This window comes from Struthio camelus, chromosome 10 (genome assembly GCF_040807025.1).
Source record: "Struthio camelus isolate bStrCam1 chromosome 10, bStrCam1.hap1, whole genome shotgun sequence".
NCBI classification, from domain to species: Eukaryota; Metazoa; Chordata; class Aves; order Struthioniformes; family Struthionidae; genus Struthio; species Struthio camelus.
In genome coordinates, this window is record NC_090951.1 from 15,711,455 (window position 1) to 15,734,465 (window position 23,011).

At 36.7% G+C, this 23,011-nt stretch overlaps 1 protein-coding gene and 1 long non-coding RNA gene across 12 annotated transcripts in view; one reads left to right on the top strand and one right to left on the bottom strand.

The window, feature by feature from the left end:
• PHKB (phosphorylase kinase regulatory subunit beta) overlaps positions 1-12,623 on the top strand; it is a 102,707-nt gene extending 90,084 nt beyond the window's left edge. For 6 of the 8 annotated variants that reach the window (XM_068955966.1, XM_068955967.1, XM_068955971.1 and 3 more), the window contains 5 exons: positions 2,566-2,700; positions 6,496-6,625; positions 7,055-7,162; positions 8,250-8,390; positions 10,998-12,210. In XM_068955966.1, the coding sequence (XP_068812067.1) occupies positions 2,566-2,700; positions 6,496-6,625; positions 7,055-7,162; positions 8,250-8,390; positions 10,998-11,135 (652 nt within the window). In that variant the 3' untranslated portion in view covers positions 11,136-12,210. Of the gene's footprint in view, positions 1-2,565; positions 2,701-6,495; positions 6,626-7,054; positions 7,195-8,249; positions 8,391-10,997 lie in introns of all 8 variants that reach the window. The other 2 variants (XR_011143274.1, XM_068955970.1) reach the window with 2 other exon arrangements.
• The window catches only part of LOC104146339 (uncharacterized), a 62,825-nt gene that overhangs the window by 9,881 nt on the left and 29,933 nt on the right, over positions 1-23,011 (bottom strand). For 2 of the 4 annotated variants that reach the window (XR_011143275.1, XR_011143277.1), the window contains exons 2-7: positions 18,540-18,624; positions 14,395-14,608; positions 7,063-7,171; positions 6,445-6,587; positions 5,138-5,291; positions 4,322-4,424 (exon numbers count right to left, since the gene is read on the bottom strand). This is a non-coding gene — a long non-coding RNA (uncharacterized lncRNA). Of the gene's footprint in view, positions 1-4,321; positions 4,425-5,137; positions 5,292-6,444; positions 6,588-7,062; positions 7,172-14,377; positions 14,609-18,539; positions 18,625-23,011 lie in introns of all 4 variants that reach the window. The other 2 variants (XR_011143276.1, XR_011143278.1) reach the window with 2 other exon arrangements.

Sequence of the window (23,011 nt, forward strand, 5' to 3'; positions counted from 1 at the left end):
GAAGTAGCTGTGTCTAATTCAGTGTTTAAAGTCTGTGAAAAAAGAGCAACAAATCTCTTGGAAGCAGGGTTTCAAGGTACTTAAACTACTTGTTTTCAGTGTTTCAGTACAACAGGCTGCCTTGCAGTTAGCTTGTTTTTACAGTGTTGTCTGTGATGGGCATTTCAGCTAACAAAAGCTTCCTGCAGTTGAAATCTATGTGCCATTAAAACTTTCAGAAAAATACCTTGAGGCACCAATATACATTTCTGATATTTAATGACTCTGAATATCTGGTATCTGGTGAGGACGTTATTCAAGAGCAGTTCTCTACACAAAAATACTTATTTACCATGGTGCTTAAGACCCGATATGTCCTGTAAGTTGCTCTTACTAAAAATGTCTTTTTGCTCTTAAAACAAACAAAACTGAATAGTTTTCTTAGACAATATTATAGGACATCATACACAACACTTGCAACCTGGCAGTAATCTCTGTTTGAATGTTATCATCTTCCATGATATCTGCAGCTACGCTGTTATCTACAGTAATTATTCTGTCACATTTAGGAAGAGGCATGTTTTTGAACGAGCATTTTTTTTGAAGAGGTGAGTGCTACTGACTGAACTTTATAGACTTGTGACTTGTGACTTTTTTTGATAGGGAAAATGCGGCATTTTGGCACTGAAGATAGATAGATATCTGCAGTCTTTTTCCTAGCACCTAGTATTGATGCTTCCACTTTAGCAATATATTCAGGTCATTCTAAAAACAATAACAACAACATCTTGCATCACCTGTATTTACTACATGTAACTGCAGGTATATCTATCCTTTACCATTTAACGATTCCTTCTGTAGCCTCTATAAACCTACATTACTCCTCCCTCTCCCCCTTCCTGATTCTCTGTAACTATTTTCTTTTTTTCAGCTTTTCTTTTATTCTTCTGTAGCTAATTGTAGAGAGTGTTTCCTTTATTTCAGTATTATCACCCATTCCAGTGAGCAAAATTAACCTTCTCACAGAAACAGAATTCCAGATAATGATTTGATGTAGTGTCTTGTTATTGATTTATTTTTCCAGGCTTTCATGTTGAAATAGATCAAGGTCCTGACAGACCTATTACTTTAAAAACCTACAATCAACTGGCTTCTACCTGCCTCTCTTATCTGTCAGAGTTCAGTAGGAGGTCCACTTTTCACTTTGCTATGTTATCTCATATAAGCCACTGCAGACAGAAAATACTAGTGAATGACTTGCACACAGATGCGGTTGAATCGTTAATGAAAAATGAACTTACTGCCAAACCAGTTTTTTGTTTGTTAATCTTGGTAAAAGGAACCAAGGCCCTTGGTTCACACAGTAAAATAAATAAAAGGTAACGTACTTTATATAGTGTGATATTCCTGTGTTACCTAGTAGTTTGCTATATCTTGCATCTTTCATTGAATGGTCCTAGAAGTCTCAAACGTACAGCAAATCAGTCTGCCTGACACTGCAGAAGTCGGAAGTTACTAAGAATCCTTCAGAACTAAAAACTGTGACTTGACGTACATAAACAAACAAATTTTTACCTTGTAGGCTAAATAATCAAATACCTGTGGAATCTGGCTATACTGGTGATAAGGTGAATCTCTTAGGAATGCTTTATAACTGTTTTTACATGGCTTGCATTTTCTCTTTCATAAATGGATTAAGGCTCTTTGACATATGTCAAACAATACGATCAGGTGTAGTATGATGGACAGTTTGAAGATGAAATTAGTTAAGTTTCTTTTCCATTTTGACCATAATACCTACTTGGACTGAGGCAGTAGAGCTCATAACTGAACACGGAGCTCATTCTCTTATCCTGCTTCTTATCCTTCTTATACAGATGTGTCTATTTCATATTAATATTATTTCATTTTTGATGTTCTATTAAAGGCTAAAGCCCTCACTGTTTCTCTATCATGTACAGAAGTTTTCCTTCAATAATTTGCAAAGTTTCGCCTCTCTAATACCTAAGGCTGAATACTGTAGAGGTCTTCACTGTTTCCATAATTTTTTAATCAAATCCTTTCAAAATGGAATAGCAAATGAAAGAAAAAAGTGATAAACTGCAGAAAGGATTTTCAAAGGCTAAAACTATAAATAAACCCTAAAGTCTTAAAATGTAAAAAGTCATTTAATTTTTGTAGTTTTTAAACTCATCAGCAAAATACATATGCTATCAGAGCGTAATTTTAAATAGGAATTTTAACATCAAAAGGCAGGTGAATGTCATAGTGAATGTGTGAGATATAGGGGAATATGTGCTCAAATATATCTTCCCTTTGAACAGCGTGTTTCACAGCCCATTTCTTAAAATCGACACACTATTACTTTCAGTTTATATTATAATGCACACAAATGTCAAATCTGAGTATACTCCACAACACAGAAAGAAAAATAGAGTATTTGTTTGATACTTCATACATCTCCTAGCAGCCAGATAATGCAAGCAGGATCATCTGAAATTCTCAAGAGGTATTTTATTAGGCCGTTTTCTTCATCTTAGGAGACTTTGTTTTTAACTAATGAATGTTTTCCTCCTCCTCCTTCAGATGGATTATCCATGCTATGAAGCATGAACTAAAAATCCGTGCTGGGGATATGCCAGCCAAGGACTTATACCAGATGTCCCCTAGTGAAGTGAAGCAGCTTCTACTGGATATTCTTCAACCACAGCAGCAGGGGAGGTAATGAGATAAGTGGGTCGGAGGTACCTGTTGTCATTCACAATAGGCTGTGTGTGTAATCTGCGTTTCTGAAATACTTTGTATAGATCTTGAATCACTAGGTATTTGTGATCAGTAGTACCAATAACAACACTATCTATTATAGATATTATTATATCTATCACTGATATCAGTATTATCAATAATAATACTCTTATTTAAGGAGAGGTAGTAGAGATATGCTTTTTCATTCTTTCAGTTGTGTCCAGATTTTACAACTGTTTTTTATATTGCAGCTAGCTAGCTTTTTCACCTTTATCCTACCTATACTACCTTTATAGTAGTCATCTATATACTTTGACAAGAACGCGAAGCATCATGTTCCTTGACGTGGGGAAATGAACAAAGAATTACTCAATACTATCCACTTAAGTAACTTGTACCAGTAAGAACAGTTTGTCTGCTGCTCAGTGCCCTCTTTCTTCTAGCTTATTAAGCGATTTAAATACAAATTTTTCCAGGGTACTAGAGACAAAGCTAAGCTAGCCGAAACTTGTAATCTTTTCTCCAAGCTCTAACAGTGCCAAAAAGCTGCCAAAAAGAACATTCATTATGGCATATAAATGTGGAAGGCAAAAGTTAAAATGACAGTATCTCCACTTACTGTAATAGCTATATTGATGAGACTAAACTCAAAAGTGCTCCTGGAAGTTTTATTTCTAGTTAAGTTAGGTTAAACTTTGGCACTGGTACTGCTGATAATTTCTGTAGTCCTTCCTGACTGACTGACAGCATCTAAAACCTTGTTCCTCAACAAAGAGGAGGCATACCACACTTCCTACTACTGCTGTTCCTTCAATTAAAAACACTTAATTTTGTCAGTCTACAGTGACTGAGAAACAAGCTCTTAAACTTGAAATCTGCTTCCTCTTACCCTCTTAGTATGAGGTAGAATCCCGAGGTCCCACTCACTATATACTCTATGAGCGTTTCCCCCCCTGCTTTTCAAAGTGTCTTCACTGTGGTTAGTGATGCTTACCGTTTAGTTGATGTTGATATTGTTCTTTTAAAAGCTTTAGCAGAACAACATCAGCTTCTCTTTGCAGCATTTTTCATTAAATATTATGCTACTTAAGAAATAATACGGTCAACCACAAGCACTCTCCTTCAGTAGGGATCTTGTCTCTATTGTCACAGTCTGTTCTGCTTTTGATACCTTTGATGTCTGTTAGTTGTGTTAGCAAAGAACGCTCTGGTTGACTTGCAGAGGATAAAGATTTTTTTGGTGGGGGTATGAGTATGAAAGCTAGACAACATAAAGCATAAGAAGTTTTGAAGGTTAACTTCCTCTTCCTCTACAGTATTACTAGCTCATTTTTCCTTATCTACTCAAGACTTATTTTTGAAAGTTCTCTTTCTGATAGGAATACAAAACACTGTCTTCCTGCATTATCCTTCTGTGACAGTTTTTACTTCTGTTGTGATTTCTAGAAATCACTCAACTACTGTGGTCCAATATATCACTACTAACTAATCTGTTATGCACGATGGGCCAGTGGTATATGTGCCCTCCTTCTAGTCCCCCCAGAAACACCCTCGCTCCAAGTTTTCATCCAGAGTAAGATTTTTGCAGTTTTCCTACCTCTTACACTGGGCTCCAGGATATGATGCTGTATACATCCACGGGAGTGCAGACTTCTGCAGATCTGTAGAAGATCTGTATAGGTCACAAGTTTGCAAGCAGCCTTCTTAAAACAAAACATTGTTCTTTTAATGCTCGGAACATTTATAAAACTCAACTTTTCCTCAAACAGGGTACAGGACTGTCTACCTTACCATAGTAATTTAGATAGGTTAGACTATTTTTGACATTTTCAAGCACTTTTTTGTATTAAAAAACAAACTTTTATTTCTATCACAGTTTCTTGTTTTTCTATTTTATTAATGTTTCTTTGCCCTAGACTAAGGACAGATCTGTGTAGAGAACAGCAGGCACAAATTTTGGTGGTTGATTGTTTCGCTATGAAGTGACTAATGCGATATTCTTTCCTAATTTGTCACGTTAATTCCAAAGTTACCCAGAAGGTCACTGCAAGGATCAAGCCGATATGCAGCATTTTTAAGTAATTAGAGGTCAGTAATAAGTCAGTGACAGCTATTGTATCAAAAGTGCTTAAAACTTTCACTCCAAATTTTTTTTTTTTGTTCTCATAAAGCATATGCGATTATCTAGAGCTCAAACCTGTTCAGAGGATGCGCCACTGCATCTCTGATGCTCTGGTTTTTTTTGTTGTTGTTGTTGTTTTTTTTTTTTTTTTAAAACAGTCTTTGCTTGGTCTTCTAGTGTAGTTGGGAAAGCATATGATAAAACGCAACTAAATGCAACTTAGCAAATCTTGCTTTTCAAAATATGAATGCATTTTGGTGGGAACTGAAGAAAACCGAAGTGTAAAAATACACATTGTTTTGAAGAGTGGTCTGAGATGGATTTCTCCTTTCTGGTCTCCTGTGCCTCAGATTTTAGCAGGTATATATTCACAGTGTCTCCACCCTTTAAGATAAAGGGTATTCATTGACAGGTCCTTTTGTTAGTCTATCAGGCCTACTGGCATCTGCATAAATCAACAAAAACATTTTATTCAGAAAACAGTAAGATCATCTAGCAGTACATACAAACAGATGACAAACTAACCAACCAAACATACTAGTGCTAAATTTCATTTGCACAAGGTTGGCAAAAGTTCTGCTGAACAGGAAAGTAATATCGAGAATGAATACACACGTGCGTAAACACAGCCACACGCAACTAAATTTCCAGCCTTCACGGCTGTAAGAAAAAAAGGTGGAGACAGTATGCTTCAGAAGGCACACAAACTTTGTAATTTCATGGGAAATATAACTCATTTTTTTCAAAGCTTCAGTTTAGAAAAATCACTTTCTATTGAATTTCCTAAATTTACAGGCCATTTTTATTCCCATGCCCCACAAAAAAAAAAAAAAAAGATTACCTGTTAAAATGCTTTCTTCTAACCTGGTATTTAAATTGAACAGTATGTGTTTCTAATCCACTACACATTTTGTATTTTGTAGGTGCAGAATTGCACTGAGTTATATAATCATTTTTGAATACTTTAGTATGATAAAATAAATCACAGAATCACAGAATGGTTGAGGTTGGAAGGGACCTCTGGAGATCATCTAGTCCAACCCCCCTGCTCAAGCAGGGTCCTCTAGAGCACATTTCCCAGGATCGCGTCCAGGCGGGTTTTGAATATCTCCAGGGAAGGAGACTCCACTACCTCTCTGGGCAACCTGTTCCAGGGCTCTGTCACCCTCCCAGGAAAGAATTTTTTCTCAGGTTCAGATGGAACTTAATATTATAGTGAATATTAGTTGTTTCTTTTTGCAGTGTCTACAAATTTTGCTGTCATAGGTACCAAATAAGTTGTTACAAAATATCCAGGTGATTTCTGTTTATAGATGTATTGGTTTATGGTGACTTCATCAACTAGAGGTGAATTCAACCTGTTACTGCTAGCAAATAGATTTCATAGTTAATTCTTATACTGCAGTTACATAAGGCACAAACACATATAGGAATAACATTCTAACCTCTAGATCCTGAGCGTCTTGATTTTGTTCTCTTTAGTGCCTGCCTAACTTATTAGGAAGCAAAACATATACTGCATATGCATTATTGATAGATAAGTGCTGTCACTGTTTACCCTGCTGGCTTACACCACAAAAAATGGCTTTGTTCCAAACCTGAAACAGTCTTTTTTTTATCTTCAAGCTTGCAATTTTCTTTGTCTGCAGAAGCTGGCTTAACAGGCGTCAGATAGATGGTTCTCTCAATCGAACTCCTGCTGGATTCTACGACAGGGTGTGGCAGATCTTGGAAAGGACCCCTGATGGTTTAATAGTGGCAGGAAAATTTTTACCACAGGTAAAAACATGCAGAGATGCAGTTATTTCTGCTTTACCTTATTTATGGTAAATTATTTTTCTGTTAATGTATTAGGGCATATAATGGATATTACTTCAGGTTAATTAGTGCCTTTTCTGATACTTTAAAAAAATTATTTTCAAGTTTCTGTTTAGTTCTGTGTTAAATACAGTTAGGAGTAAGTGACTTCTGTTCTATTCTATTCTATCAAAACACATTTGTAAGAGCGTAAGACTAGAAGACCCTCTCCAAGTCGTGGAGTTCAGAGGTGTGCTATCATGGACTCTGAAATCTGCTTCCTTTTTGATTCTACAGTGGTTGTATTCCTTAGTTGTATATTATTTATTCAGCAAGCAAATAGGATCTATCTGGGTGTGTTTCTGATGTAATGTAAATTGTTTTTCAGTGAGAGTATTATTTGTTTTCCAGCAACCAACCTTATCGGACATGACGATGTATGAAATGAATTTTTCCCTTCTAGTTGAAGATATGCTGCAAAGCATTGACCAGCCGGAATACAGACAAATTATTGTGGAGGTCTGTGGCCTACAATGAGAGAAATTTTATAAGTATGACTTTTTGTTACAGCTCAAGAAGTAACTGAAAATAAGTAAAAAGAGTAATGCCAAAATAGCTTTCCATAATGTCCCTAGCCTATGCCTCTTCTTAACACCTTTCTATGTGTAGGGAAAAAATTGCTCCAAAAACATCAGTTTGCCCTGTGACAGATTCTTCTTTCCCATTGCGCTGAGGCCGTCTAGTCCCTTTATGTTACTGAACTAAGTAGCTTCCAGTTCCCTTATGTTCCAATATCTAACAGCAAAACAACAAGTTAATTAGAGAATCCTGTTTCATCTCCTTCCCCACCCTTGCACCTGATGTAGCTTTCTGAACAAATCAAGACCATCTGTACCCTCAGAAACTGATAACCCTCTGCTGTCAGCAGCATTCATTATTGGTTCCTAAGTATCTGCCCCTGGTGCCTGTGAGTATTCCTTCACAGTAAGATGAATTCAAAACCATCTCAATTCTGGCTAACAACTAATGGCTGTGCTATTTGCTGGAACAGCCCCAAAGAGTTAACAAAGACAAAGATTACCAATATAGACTCTACCACCTGTTTCCAGTTGCTATGAAAAGTCACTCATGATGTTCATCTTCCTATTTTAAATCTCCTTTAGTTATAAAATCTAGATACTCTTAAAGTGGGACTTCCTGTATCTACTCATTTTATTTTCTGTAGACTTAGCACAGAGGTTCAGCTTCTTTTCACCCCCCTCTTTTGGCTGAGCACCAGCCTTTGTGAAGCCACGCAGAGAACTAAATAAAGTGGAAAATAACTTCCTGACTCCCAACAAAGTTAGATGTTAACATCATCAATCACTTGCTCAGTGTCCTTAAATAGGCAGTCCCTAGAAATTGTAACCTTTCATAAAAGCCTGCTTTTTCAGTGATTCTTTTATCAAAGTCAGAATTCTATTATCTGTACACTATTACCAGTGCCATTATTAAATTGCTTCCTGCTTAAATCAAGCATATGCAGTTATTCACAATGCTTTTTTATGTAACCCAAATTTTAACAAATCAAATTTAAGGTCTTAGGTTTTTTTTCCTCCCCTTCTAGTTGTTGATGGTCATATCTGTTATTTTGGAGAGAAACCCTGAACTAGGATTCCATGATAAAGTGGACTTGGACAAAGTGGTGAAAGAAGCGTTTCATGACTTTCAGAGAGATCAGAACAGGCCAAAGGGAGGTGAAATACAAGTGAGTAAAACATTTCTGTCTTACAGAATTTACCATTCTACCTGAAGTTGGTTATAACTGTTAAAGTTCTTTGAAGTTCAGAATAAAACCTAATTGATAGGAGTTCAGAATGGAACACCAATAATAAATGAACATATCTTAAGAGCTGCATAACCAGAAGCCTGTGTAGAGCCTATAAGCAGAGGTAGAACGCGCACTTATTTGCCGAGTTGTGAATTCAAACCAGTGAGGTAAGGAGACCACTTAATATTACCTGGCTCTAAAATGAGTGTCTGGGTAAAGGTGAGATAGCTTGACTATTAATTCAAAATGGAAAGAGTTAATTGCAGTAGTAAAAATAGAGCAGAGAAGAGTTGAAAGTCATGAAAACTTTTAAGAAAGAAAAACCTTAAGTTCAGCAAGTAAGTGTGGACTTTGGACCTTAAGTACACAGATACTCAGAAAAACTTAGTAACCAAAGAACTCCTATGGACAATACTTTCTGTAAGAACTTTAAATGCAAACCTGAAAGTGTTCTTAGCTATTGATTTGTGTGTGTGCTAGAGCTGTATTTATAACCTAGAAAGCTTTTAATCTCTAAGGTTTAAAAACAAAATGAATGAAACTTAATCATTAAGTAGCTTTTAAGATTTATTTCACTAGGATTTTAGGTTTCATTCTTCAAAGACCTCTAAATAGTCTCAGTTTTGGTGCCTTAAAGCTCTGGAAATCTGTAATAAAGCCAGGTTTTGGGGGGATGGTTGAAGTAGGAAATATGGGTAAAACAGTGGGACACATCCTTCTGCTCCTGAGCAGGATCTTACTGGTTCAGTCTGGCAGTGCACTGTGCATGATATATTCACAGATAGCCACTCTGGCTCTGAATAATGTATCAATTCATAGACTCCATAATCATAGAGCAGACGTTATTAGATTAGCGATAGTGGAGTACCATACTAATAGGCAACAGCACTTCCTGTAGTTGAATTTAGCTCATTTCTAAGATGTGGAAGGATGTGCTCCTCAAGCATTCGTTCTAAAGTTTTAAGGTTCACTTTCTTGCCACTACTTTTTTGTAATGAGATTTGAAAGAAATCCAGATATCCAGCCCTAGCAATACATCACTGTGTGGAAGATCTTTTTTTTTTTTTTTTTTTTTTTTTTAAGGACACAATTTTCTTTAAGTTAGGACCCTTTTGGCCTGCCCATTTTAGAGGGTAATGATTCTGTGATTGCAGCCATAGCAGAACTAGATGTATCTCAGCCACACAAGTGGCTATTAACTGCCAGTATGCACAGTACATGCTACAGAGACAAGGTGGCCTTGTGGCTATAAACTGAAAGAGAAATCCCACACAAAGACTCATTTTTACTGGTGCTGTCCTAGCCTCCATGTAAGTGATAGATTTTTATTTTTCCTAAGCCCAGCTCTTACAAAAGAAGGCTTTCCCTGATGACACTATCTAGGCGACAATTTTTTAAGTCTTCCTGTGGTGATTTTGTCTCGCTGTTTGGCAAGAGCATATCACATGTGAATGAACAGAAGCAGTTCTACCGAAAAAAACAGTATGTAAATCCTACCTTAAATCCTAGTTAGAATGATACTTTTTGTCTGTTAGAAAGAAGAACCCCAATTTAGAGTTGTAAATAGTATGTTTAAGATAGAAATTTGACTTTCCAACCAACAACATGCATTTAAAGTTTTAGCAGGCCATGATTTTGGAATCTGGTTCTCCTCTGTTCCTAGATATCTGCCCACCGGCAGTTAACTGTAGCCTATTTAACATTGTCCTGATGTTGTTCTGTTTCAACTTTTCCTAACAAACTGAAAACAAAAACCAAAACTGTCTGAACTACATTTTTCTGTTAAACTGTTAAACTGACTTGTAATTTGAACTTACTGTTATTTCCCTGTTACCATGTTGTAATAAATGTCAAAATGTTTGCTCCAATAACTTCAAATACTCCTTAAAACAAAGTCTAGTATTTTCATCATACAGTTTATCCTTAGTAAAGTAAATGGGAAGTAACCAATTTTCCGAATTAAACATTTGAACCTTTATGATAACAGCCAATATATAATTTGAGAACATATTTCATAATATCACTAACTGGGCACAACAGTTGTTTGGTGAAGGAAACTTATTTTGTTATCTTATCTAATTAATGAAAAAAGTTGATTTGCTGCCTGTGGTTTGATTTCTTGGGTTTGGTGAGTTTTTTGTTTTGTTTTGAAATAGATCTTTAGTCAGTATGTCGACCTGTTGCACACAAGGACCTGGCCATACAATCATATTTTGGTAGCACAGTAAGGTACCACATGGCAATCATCTGTCTACATGTTTTACGAGAGTACTTGTTCTCTCTCGTCCAACGCATTTTACAAATATTAAGAAGATGTTTGTGCAGAACATTCAGTAAAGGAATATATGCAGTATTTTATTAATCTGATTTTTGCATAAGTTTGGATAAGTACATTCTGAATTTTTCTGAAAATCAAGCAGAAATATACCGCACCATTAGAATATGAAAAACAAATTTGCATTTCTAACTTATCTGTAATTTAGCTCCTCTTCACCTTTAGCCTTATATAAGCAACACTAATGGAGCCATTTTTTTCCTCTGTAGGATGACATCACTGCATTTTACAACACTCCTCCAATAGGAAAGAAGGGAACATGCAGCTACTTGAGTAAGGCTGTGATCGCTTTATTGCTGGAAGGGGAAATGAAACCAAGCCATGATGATCCCTGTACCATTAGCTAAAGCTTGAAACCCAGCACAGGAATTGTTGCTTTAGTGTTTTATGTATTTTGCATGCAATATTAAAAATTCTGTTTTGAAAAGCAACCCTGGCTAGTAATACAAATGCATACCATCCTTTGCTGAAAGAAGTGCCATTAAAGACACTGTGCCACCTAATTTTTTCTTTCTCAACTATGATACTCAGAGCACATGAAATCAGTGCTGTGTTATTTGGTTAAATTGAATGGGATTGTACTTATGATCTTTAATTATACATTTAACATATTTGGTAACTTAGAGATAAATGCAGTACGAGACGTTGTCTTTATACCTCTATTTATTTGTAATTACAAGAGAGTTGCTGTTAATTCTAAATGAAATTTAGAAACTGTCTTGGAGTTTCTAAACTGTTTAGTGCACCTAAGAGTGTGGAAGTCAGAAACCTAGAATGTTTTTTGGGTTTGGACTCTAGAGACAAAACAGGTGAATGTTAAGTTACTCCTAAAATATTTTCTGTATCAATGCCATTGATAGCATACACAAGTTGTTTTGGTTTTAGTTTGCCAGCATATAACTTGCTACGTGGGTTTCACTCTAACAGAATGACTTTATATCTAGCAATAAATACGACTGCAGTTTCCCAATTGTTTAAACATTTATAAGTTAACAAGGGAAATACATGGTTAACAACATAAAAATGTGTTTTAAAAGGTGGGGGGGAGCTAGCAAGCTGTATTTAAAATTACCATCAAGGCTATGAAGAAAAAATTTGTATTAAATAAGCTATCAATGCATGAAAGAATTCAAGATGCATTTATTTATCTCCTAAATGTGTGAAAACAGTGTTTGCTAAATGCTTTATTTTGGTAAAGGTAATAAAAAGCAAACGCTTGTAAAAACTGTCAATAAAAATGCCTTTAAAGTTACACACCCAGGCTGTCATTGACTTTAGTGGCAACCTTTAATGTGTAACTGGATGAACCCGCTTGAACAGATCATTAAAAGACCTGTTTTATTTTATCAGAGCAAAATATGTTCAAGCTTTAGAATTGGTCCTTAACATTCTGATAATAAAACTAATAATGACTAATTACAACGCAATCTTCAATAATTGGTTTCCATACTGATATTAAGTGTGTGTTATTTAAATTACTCATAGAGGGCAAAATTAATGTCAAAAGTGATGGAATGAAGCTGGGCAACACGCGTAGTTGAAAGAGCTTAGGCCGTTGTCTAAGATGGTTAATACTTCCCTGGTATGCAGAACCTGCCCTGAAATCACAGAATCAATCCTTCTCAAACCAAAATGGTAAAAGCATTGTTTTTGAAGGAGAATTTTAAGCCACTAAAGAATCTCTTGCCAAATAGTGCAGAGAATGAATAAGGTTGGAAAACTTTTGGCTAATACTTACTTAAAATAGTAGTCCTAATGGTCTTCCTTGCTGTAATATATTTAGCACTCAAAGGGTGACAGAGATACAGGAGTAAAACAGAGGGGAAAAAAAAAAACCCACAGAAGAAATACATAATAGTAACTGTTGGGTGCATACTGTAGTGTGCAGAAGAGTCTTGTCTGAGAGACTGCAGCATTGCTCCAACTCCAGCAAGAGGCTACAATTAAATAGCAGACTCATTTGGCAACAGTTCTAAATACTGAACGAGCCACTACATCGAAAAGCAAGCCAACAATTTTTTTTATTTTTTTAGTTCAGTATTGCATTGAGAGTTATGAAGTGCAACAAATTCTGCTTGCGCTTTTTTTTTTAATATTGCTTGCAGTTCTACAGCTGATTATGGATCAGTTAGTTATTAAATAGTTAGTTAACAAGCATGTCTGGTTCCAGTGGTTTTCAAAATATTCTTTAAAACTGTATTTTTGCCACATTAATACAGAACAGTAACTCTGGTCCACAAACTGTAAATCTTACTGAAAAGAAACAAACAACCCTTATACAAAATCTACAAATGACTTCAGGAGCACTAGCAACTCACTAAACAGTGGCACTGTTTACTTTTGCAGTGGTTGTGGTTTAAGATGGACCTGTGCATTACTTCAAATAGCAGGATAGCTGCTTTGCATTTTTACATCACTTACTTACTTAATCCTAGTTCTCAATGCTTTTCTTATGGTCTTACTCTTTTAGCACCTTTAATCACTAGTCAGTCTTAAGCTTGCCAGCTTTAATCTGAACTGTGCAACTGTACAAACTTAGAATGAAAATCAGTACAAAAGGTTTCTGTTTTCCTTTATAGCCTTCAACACTTGGTTTATGAAACTGATCAGAGTAATTTTTCAATTCCTACAAACTAAGTTCCTAGATTTGGGGGGGGGAGGAGGGGAAGAAAAACCACCCCACAAAATCCAGCAGAATCTCCATTCTTTTTGAAAAGAGTCTATGCTTGGAAGGACAGCACCATTTATCTTTTCCAGTGTCCGAAGCAGGGAAAAGAAAGGAGCTTCATAAAAATGGCTCCCTTATGGCATGCTAGTTAAATTATGGTTTTTAAAAGACGACAACATGACAGGTGCAATAAACCAAAATTTCTGCAGTTTTTTTTTTTTTTAACTACTTTATAAAAAGAGCTATGCTGAAAAGCAGTTTTTCTAAGCATAATGCTGTAACTACATCTTAGACCTAAGACTGCCTTTTTGTATGCGAGTAAGTTGGCATCATTCCTCCTCTCATCAAGAGTATAATCTGGCATGTGGAAACTACAAAGCATATATTGTGTTTCTTGGTTTGCTCAGGGAAAATTATTGTTAACTGGTTACTAACAAGGGTAGTCTGGGAAGTTTTATAATATTAGAAGAGTTGAACAAAACTTCAAAATTTCAGACAAATCTCACATTTTCCCCTGATTATCAGGATTAGCATGAGAAGACTGTTTAAAGTCGAAGTGGCTTACCTTTTAGCTTCTGTAATCCTATTATCCTGTTCTGTCAGTTGGGAAGAGAGATTTTCTCATGTATAAATACATACAATAGAACTACCACCTTATAAATATATCCTTGTATAAATGGAACAGAGTGAGGCAACCAACTCTCCCTTGATCTCTCTTGAGCCCCTTACAGATTTGCTTTAAAAGTATGTGCCTGAACAGCATCATGCTCTTTTTTCCCCCAGTTCAATTCACAGCATTTAAGACGGAAGGAAGCTATTGGATCCACTATTCTGCCTGCCGAGTAACCCTGTCTGTTAGATTTCACTCAGTTACTCCTGAACAGTGAGCCCAGAAGAAGCTCTAATAGAAGGCCAGAGTACCTGGTGTCTGCGCTCACCCTCTTCCTCTCTCCTCAGTCTTTCCAATCAATCAGGCTCAGGTAGCCTCTGCACATCCTAGCAGCTTATTTCACCCATCACAGCCAGGAAGAAGGGACCAAGAACGCTGGCATTGTACTTGCTGAGCGTTTGTGCAAGAATGAACGGGGTAGGGGTGGTGCACACCAGGTACGTTTTTCAGCCATACTTCTACCTCATCTTCTATGGATTTGACTGGAAAAACAAAAGGCTGTGAATTGGTCCTGGATGGAGCCAGACCTAATGCTGAAAGAGACAGAGAATGGAAGGTGAGACAGTGGAAGAAACGAGATCCTTCTAGGCTCAAGTCGTCTGCGTTTTGCTGTTCTCATCTAATGGCAACAAGTCTTAGCATGTCAATCAGTTGCAACAGTCACATGTTGATAAATTAAGTAGAACTTATGCTCTGTTAACAGCTGGTATATTGCAAGCTGGAACAGGAATTTATAAGGAGGTTCTACATTTGGTACCACCTGACTACCAGAGAGTAGCAGAAAACAAGTTAATTTGGCATGCCGTTCAGCTCGCAGTACTTTCTAAGGCTGTGTATTTGTAACAATCATGCTTTAATAACTAAAAACTGCCAAAACCAACCAACTGTCCGAAGTGCTACATTGCTGTTATGTCTCTATGTGATGTTACACAGAGATGTAACACGCTCTTAAAGAGATGTTACACGCTCTTAAAAGAGCAGCTAAGCTAATTTTTGGGAAGTTTGTTTGTAAGCACTCTCTGCATGCTATCCATATCCTCAACTGTTAAATAAGGATAACAGTATTTAAAAGTATTTTTCTCTGTGCAAGTTCAATGCCTTAATTATTAATGCCGTTGTTACTTGAAAGGAGCTGTCAAGTTTTATAACAATACGGTTCACGTAAGCCCACCCAGTCTTTATTACCCCTGTCAGCCACTGGCAGGCAACACCGATTGTGCCAAAGATGCATGAATTTGGAGTGAACTTTCTCTTTTTTTCAACATAATTATTGATAATACAGCAGAGTTTGCTTTCACAGATGCAGATATGCATCCTTAAACGTACAATGGAAATTACAGTGTTATAGCTCATTACAGCCTTAATCTTTGTAAATCAATAACTCATCTTTAACTTAACAGTTTTTTATTTTCTACTTCTTTTATAGTCTTGCACTTTTCTTGTCAACGTCATATCAGCTTACAATGTTAGATAAACGAGTTTTGCCCTCCATTTTCAAATTTTATGCCACTTGGTAAGCACAAATTACAGTCCAAATTTATTTTTATCAGTTACTAAAAGCATGATTTTTCATAGTAGGCTCACTTACTTATTTTTCTAGTCCACAAAAATCCTGCACCCCTGTAGTATTAACACTGACAACTCTTTAGGTGGAGATCTGCATCTTCTATCTGTAAGTACTTCCCAAATGTGCATCATAGGCAAATTTATTAAGCATGCATCATCCTTAGCAATGCAAATAGTAAATGGGATTGATCCCAAGATGAGTCCTGAGAAACAGCTCTGGCTGTCTTGTATCTTTGCTTGACATCTTCCCTTTTTAACTAACCTCTTACAGTCTCACCTTATTGAGGCTCCTTGTTCTTCTCATCATGAAACACAACAGTAAATTTTATGGGCTTTCTTAACTACGTTAGCAAATTGCTTTCCCTTCTTTCGTGAAACATGCATCCAGAAACTACATTTCCCCCTTTCTTTATTTGAACACGTTCCCATTAAAAAAGATTACAATTATCATTGCTGTTGGCCACTGCCTTCCATGCTTACCGTTACTAAAATAGAGCTGTCCTTTAAGAAAAAATGCGGTACTGAAATGATAAGCCAACTTATTTCAGAGATGAAATGAGAAACTGAGTTGATATTTGAATTTATCATCTATTCCAAAGATAGTTTCTTCCCTTTACGTTTGTATAGCAGTAAAAGACATGGAAAGTGGCAGTCTCAGTACGCTTTCCTCCCCAAAAGGTCAGCATACTACAGAAGATTTCTTCGGAACAGTGCGTCTCCAGATTTACTCCAAAACAAACAGATACCTCCTTTCTACTCTTATTTCACATCTGCCTCCAACTTGATTAAATTATTTACCCTAAAGCTTCATTATCTTCTTTCCCAAAAGCATAGTCTGGCATAACTGAAATCTGGCATATTCTAGAAAGAAATTCAGACAGTTTAAATACAATGTATACAGTCAAGATTATATCAACATGGATATGACATTTCAGTTATACAAATTATAGGTCTATATCTGTTATAAACCTGATGCTATAAAAAAAAAAAAAAGAGACTCTGTAACAAGCTTTCTTCCGTATACTCTGAATTAAAATGTGGTTAAGACAATGCCTTCATGTCACTACAACTATAAGCCTGCAGATATCAAGGATCAGGCCCTGAGCTCATAAAAGTTGTGAAAGCTGGGAGATCAACGCATCTAAACACATACCAAGTAGGAGAACGTAGTATTCTGTGTAGGTATGGTTATTATGAACACATCATCTCCTATTGACACTATTATAAAAGTTTTTACTCCAGGAACTCAAGTAATGTTCTGCCAGTCTATAACTGGCATAAGAAAATAGGCCAGGCTGTGTATTTTTGAAATCTTCCTTCTGTGAGACCTACTGAGAACCTATTTCAGAGTGTTCTCAGCCAAAATATCTCTTCACAGTTTCCTGGTTAAACTCACCAGGGTTATTTCCTCATACTGGATCATTTTAAAGTCTAGTTTCATCAGTTTGTGCTGAATGGAAATGTCTATTTTATAACTGAATTGTCTACAATTTTTCCCCCGATAGGTTGATGATGGTCAGTGACCTGGCTGCATGACAGCATTAAGCTAACTAAAGCGCTCCTCAGTCAAAGTAAAAGCTAAGAGTATTTTCCTTAGCAAGTATGTTAAAATAACAATAGAGATTTGTTTTGGGGTGATGTGTTTCGAGTTCTTGTCCCTTCTGTTTCTTTCTCCACACCTGACTGTTTTCATTTCTCAGTTGTGCCAAATCAACCTATTTAGTTTTAAAATATTCTCATGGAAGTTCAAATGTCAAAGCAAATTAAATCTTCTGAAAGCATACTGCTTCGCTCTGCTGTTAGGTATTTGTCATTTATCAAATAGCGTATACAGTTACATCCTAGGAACCATTTGGAATGTATACAGACTTGGTCTGCGTTACAGTCATCTCAGGTGGAAATGAGTCACAGCTCCATAGATGAAAATTCATTTCAGTTTTTCTTTAGAAGGCCTTAAATGATAACAGGAATGTTTATTAATAATGCATACACCAAAAATAATGGAGAATGATTCATCTTAATAACAAGAAAGAGGGTTTCCAGTGCAAGCTCTCAATATTCCTCCTACCACTAGTTTACAGACCCCTAGACTGAATGTCTCATTGTTGCAAAAGCTCTTCCTTCACTGATGAGTACAAATAGGTTGCTAAACTATTTCCTACTCTTTGCTCCCTTCCCACTATAAAGCATCTCTCACCTGCCGGTATATATTTGTTTTATTTCTTTCTCCTTTCATATTGTCAGTTTTTATGAGTGGCAAAATATTTTGTATGGATGAAAGAACATAAAAAAGTGGATTTGTACAAGCTCCCAGAAGCCTGACTGTTTAACTGTAACTATAGAGCTGTTTAACCAGCTCTATAGTTTCTTGTTTGTAAATATTCTTCCAGACAGGAGAGCAGGCAATTCTCAGCAAATGATAGGCAGACACACCTTGAAGTACCTTCTCACCATCCCATTTCTCTTATTTTTCTACCTGTTCTAATCCCCCACTTAATCCATCATTTTTTTCTTTTCTTTTTCTTTTTTTTTTTTTTTTAACATTGTCAGCACAGAATTCATCAACTTCACCCTTTCCTCACTTTCCACGTCAGCTTTTCTCTTCACCCTTCCTATATTCTCATGCTTTCGGTGCACATGGAAAGAAGAGATAAAGGGAGCCCTGCCCCATTCCCTCGTACCATCACCCTACCAATATGAACCAAATAGCAGCAGACAATCCAATGATGACAGCACCTCCCATCAGAAGCATACCTGAGCAAACATGCACCAGAGTGCCCTTAGCCTAATTTTCTCTTTTACTTTATGAGGAATAAATTGGGGGAAGAAAAAGGGAGCTATTCTCACCTTTTCGCCTGCATTCTGGAGATCTTGGCCACTCAGCGTTTGATACCACACAGAAAGGAAACCTCGTTGAGAATTGAGAGGGCAGCTGAAAATAAATGGTAAACCAGGTAGTTTTTAAATCACCATAGTTCAAGTAATGGCTAGTTAATATTTCACAAACTTGGTCCTGATTTCTTGCAAAACATTCTGACTCAGGGAGACAAGGAAAGAGATGAATTTGGGGGCTGGGGATTAATGGCTGGAGGTGGAATTATCAATACAGCCTCCTGTGTATTCACAAAAGCTACTGTCAAAAGAGCTGCTGCTGCAATTAAAGAAATAAGAAGTCCCAAAGTGTTCAGTAGTGGTTCACACCATTCAATTCTCTCATTACATACTTTCACAGCTTTCTAAAACTTGAAAAAACATTCTGTTTCCCAGGGGTAATATGATCCATTCAAACAATGGAAAACCTGGGACAGACACAAAGTAAAGCTCCCCAGTAAAAGCAGGTTGTTTTTAAACTTCATTTTTTGCAGTCAAATTCTTCTACCACCTACCCTTCAGAGTAAGAACAAAAGAATTCAGCTAAGCATACCATAGAAAACTTTCCATTTTCTTCTGCTATTAGAAAGAGGAGGAATATTACTCTTTCAGCTAGAACTCCTGTTGTAAGTACACATAACCCCCACAACACTCCCCCACCTTCCATTTTGCCAAAACGATCGACTTCACACTGCTCTGCTCTTTGAGAGAATTCAAAAGCCAAGGAGTTGATGTAATTCAAAGCTTTCATGACATTTTCGCTGTTAACTTTGTACAAATTTCAGTCTTATTTCACCTACACATCACTTTGTGCAGCCGCTAAAGAACCTATCCTTTATATTTAAAGGAAACAGACAGCCAAATTAATAATAAAGAAAATCTCTGAGAAATTCTCCTTAATACTTGCTAATCCACCACAGCAGAAAATGTAGTAAGCGATCCTGGTTTAAAAGGGCTTTCATTGGAATAATCCCAAAATATATAACATGCTGCTATCAAAATGCTGAGGGTTGGGGGGTTTTTCTTAATATCATTTTCTAATCAAGTTCTGTCAGCACGCAGCATATCTGGTAACAGCAAGCTTAGGATCAAGTATGATAACACCATTGGATAGCTGCCATTCTGCTTTTGTTATTTGGGTCTCATGTCACGTTTTTGTTTTCACTGCAAAGTTAAGTACTTTCTTACTCATTATACATTGAGTTCCTGCCCTGGAAATTATTGAAGAAATCCTACACAGTGCTCAGGTTCTGGCTCATTTAATACCTATACATCTCCTACGGTTTTCAAGAAAGTCTACCTGCTTGACCAACAGCAGCATTAAAACCTTTCTACTTCTGCAACACCACTTCTCTGTAGTATTAACCCAGGAGTAAGCCTTAATCTTTATGTGGAAGGGAGAGTTAATTACAAGTACCAGTAAGTCAACCTTTGTTCTAGATCACGGTTCATTTTTTTCTGCCAGCCAGCCTTTTTCTTCCCTGATAGCAATGATTCACATTTCAAGTCCTGATTCAAAACCCTTTTAAACCTCTATAAAATTGGCAATAATTACAGTTGGGCCTTACTCAACAAAACTAAGTTAATGGATTGGTTTACTGAAGCATATTTTTCCTGAACAGGCCAAGTCCCATGGGACAAAGTTAAAACATGGTCTAAATGTTTAAGATGAATAACAATCACAGCAACCTGACTTTCCATCTTCAATAGAACAAGTAAGCTTGATAACTGTGTCATGAATCGGATGGTGCAGACAATCCGTAACTGTCTTCTCAGCTGTATTCTTAACATGTGCTGTGACTAGCTCAGCCTAGTAGCTTTACTGAATTACATTTCTGCCCAAAAAACTCATATAAGGTATTTTTTGTCTTGTTTCCTAAAACCCACAGTAACTATTATTAGCTCTTCAAGAGGAGGGTCAAAAGCACTTTTAATTAAAACTATAACCCAAGGCTCACAGCAATATATGGAAACTTCCCATTAACGTCGCTAGGTATTGGGCTTACTCCTTACGTAGGTGTAAACTTTTTGGATCAGAGACTTAATTTCTTACGACTGCTCTTGACCTAGCACACGTGGACTATGAATCTACTGTCAATATAAAAAGAGTTATTTTCTGTTTCCTTCAAAGAGTTGAGAAACACTTGTAGGCAACATTTATCTCTAGAATTATTCTAAAAGAACAAAATTTAACCAGTACAGTCTAGGAGTATAACTTTCTATTATAAATGAAAATGCTAAGGCAGGCTTAGTATAAGAGTAACAGAGTTAAATAACCTACCATTAGTAAATGCAATGAAAAATGAGAATACCTATTTATCATTAGACCATAACAGAGGTGCAAATAGGTATTACAGTATTAATAATATATCACTGGAAGATATATATTTAACAAAAAGTATATCAATACTGAGAGAGCATTTACTTAGAAAAGTCTTTATACGGTAGTTCATTAAGTGGAAAAAATAAATCTACTAAAAGAAGTGGGAGTGGTAGGGCAGTCAGATGCCTAAAATTTAAATTAAGAAATTATAGAGGTGCAATTAACTCCACTCAAGCCTGTGCATCTCATCCCAAAATCAATCAAGAAAATTGCTTGATTGGATTTTTATATGATTATGATCCATAATATCCCTGCCAAACACATTCTCTTCTCTAGAACTATGACAGTCTTTTAAACTTCCCCTAATGAACTAAGACTTGTAGCATGGAAAGATAAAATTCAGCAGAAAAGACCACCCATGCTCTGAAATAAGCACAGAACAACATTGTGAGACACTGCTGAGAGCTCAAAGGAGACGTGCTGGCTTGCATAAACTGTTCTTCCCTGCTTCTGCTCCTTTCACGCTGAAATAGGAGAGGAGTTGTGGGTTGCGTGCGTGAATGTGGGGAGAAGGCAGGAAGGAAGCACGGCCAGGCCTCAGAGAGAAAATAAAGGATCTCCTTGTGGGTTTGTGTTTGGTGAGTTTTTTCCTTCAGGGAAGGGGGAGTCGTGCCCTGTCCCTTCATAAACAGTGGGCTAAAGCACGTGGGAGTGGAAGAAGGAAGCTGTATTTTCTTCATTTACTTATGTAATGCTGATGTTGGGAACTACAAAGGACAGACAGGTATTTTTTTCCCGCTGAGGAAGTTTTTTGTTTCAAGCATTAGCTACAGTTGGAAGAAAAAAAAAAAAGTAGAAACTCAAGGTGTTAAGAACAGGAAAAAAAAAAAATCTATTAGCGGTGGGTGAAATTTTCTCCTGAACCAGGGCACTCCTAAAAACGTGTGTAAGAATTCTTTACATAAGCATTCTTTAAAAGAGCACATTTCACATATGAGGGTGAGTGGGTGGGGGTTAAAAAAACACTTCCCCATCTTCAGCCATGTGCACACAGGATAATTAACTTGATCTGATGCTTATAGACAGCACTTAGTCTCTTATTTCATAAAACTGACACTCTAAGGCTAAAGAGATGCTATTTGGAATAGACGTTTCCTGCTAGTGCCAGGCAGTAAGGGCAAAGCTCACCTAAGCCTGACTTCTATGGGTGAATGACATGAAGTTTGGCCCTTTCAAAATGAAATAGCTAGTATTTTTAGTGATGAAGATGAAGTCAATCAGAGGGAAAAATGGTGACACCATTCACAGGAAGAAAGAAAATAAAATACATTAGAACCATTTCTTATTCAACTTACCCATTAGTGAAACAATAAAGATACCCGGAGGCTCTATGCCTAAGCACACCAAGAAATCTACGCAGAGGGTACAAGTAAGCAAGGAAGAGACAATGTCAGATTGTTTTAAGTCTGCACAAAACAACAGGCCTAAAACTTGTGTATTACTCCAACCTGGAAGGAACTCATAACTTGCTAAACAGCAACTTCCATGAAAGTTATTGATTAAAAAAGCAAACAGGAAAAAAAAAAAAAAAACCCTCACTTTCTACCACATCACGGAGAAGTGATGAAACTCAGACAAGGCACGTGCATCCCCTCTGGGTTATGTTCCAGAAGCTAAAACTTAGCATCCAATTCCGCCTTGAATGAGAAAGGGAAAAATATGAACCATGTCTTTTTAAGTTGGTTGCTGGATACAAGCATCTCAAGCTTCTGACCTGCTTATGGAAGGACCGTATATCAGTAAGTGATCTTGACAAAAAGAGCTGTCAATTAGCCTTACCAACAGAACCTCAAATCACAGGTTTTGCTTCTACATAAGTCATCTAGCCGTATTTCAGTCTCTCATAGGAGATGACTAAAGCTGACTTGTAAGAAAGCAAAACCCACAATTTTCTGTGTCCCAGTGACAGACAGTATGTGTTTCGTTAGATATGCTACACAGCTGAATTGAGCATTTCCTGAAGACAAATTGTGCTGCAGACGTTCAGAGAAGATTTTAGCACAATCTTTTTAGCTACAGTGTTTACATACTTTTATTCTGTAACGTATGATATGACATAAAAACA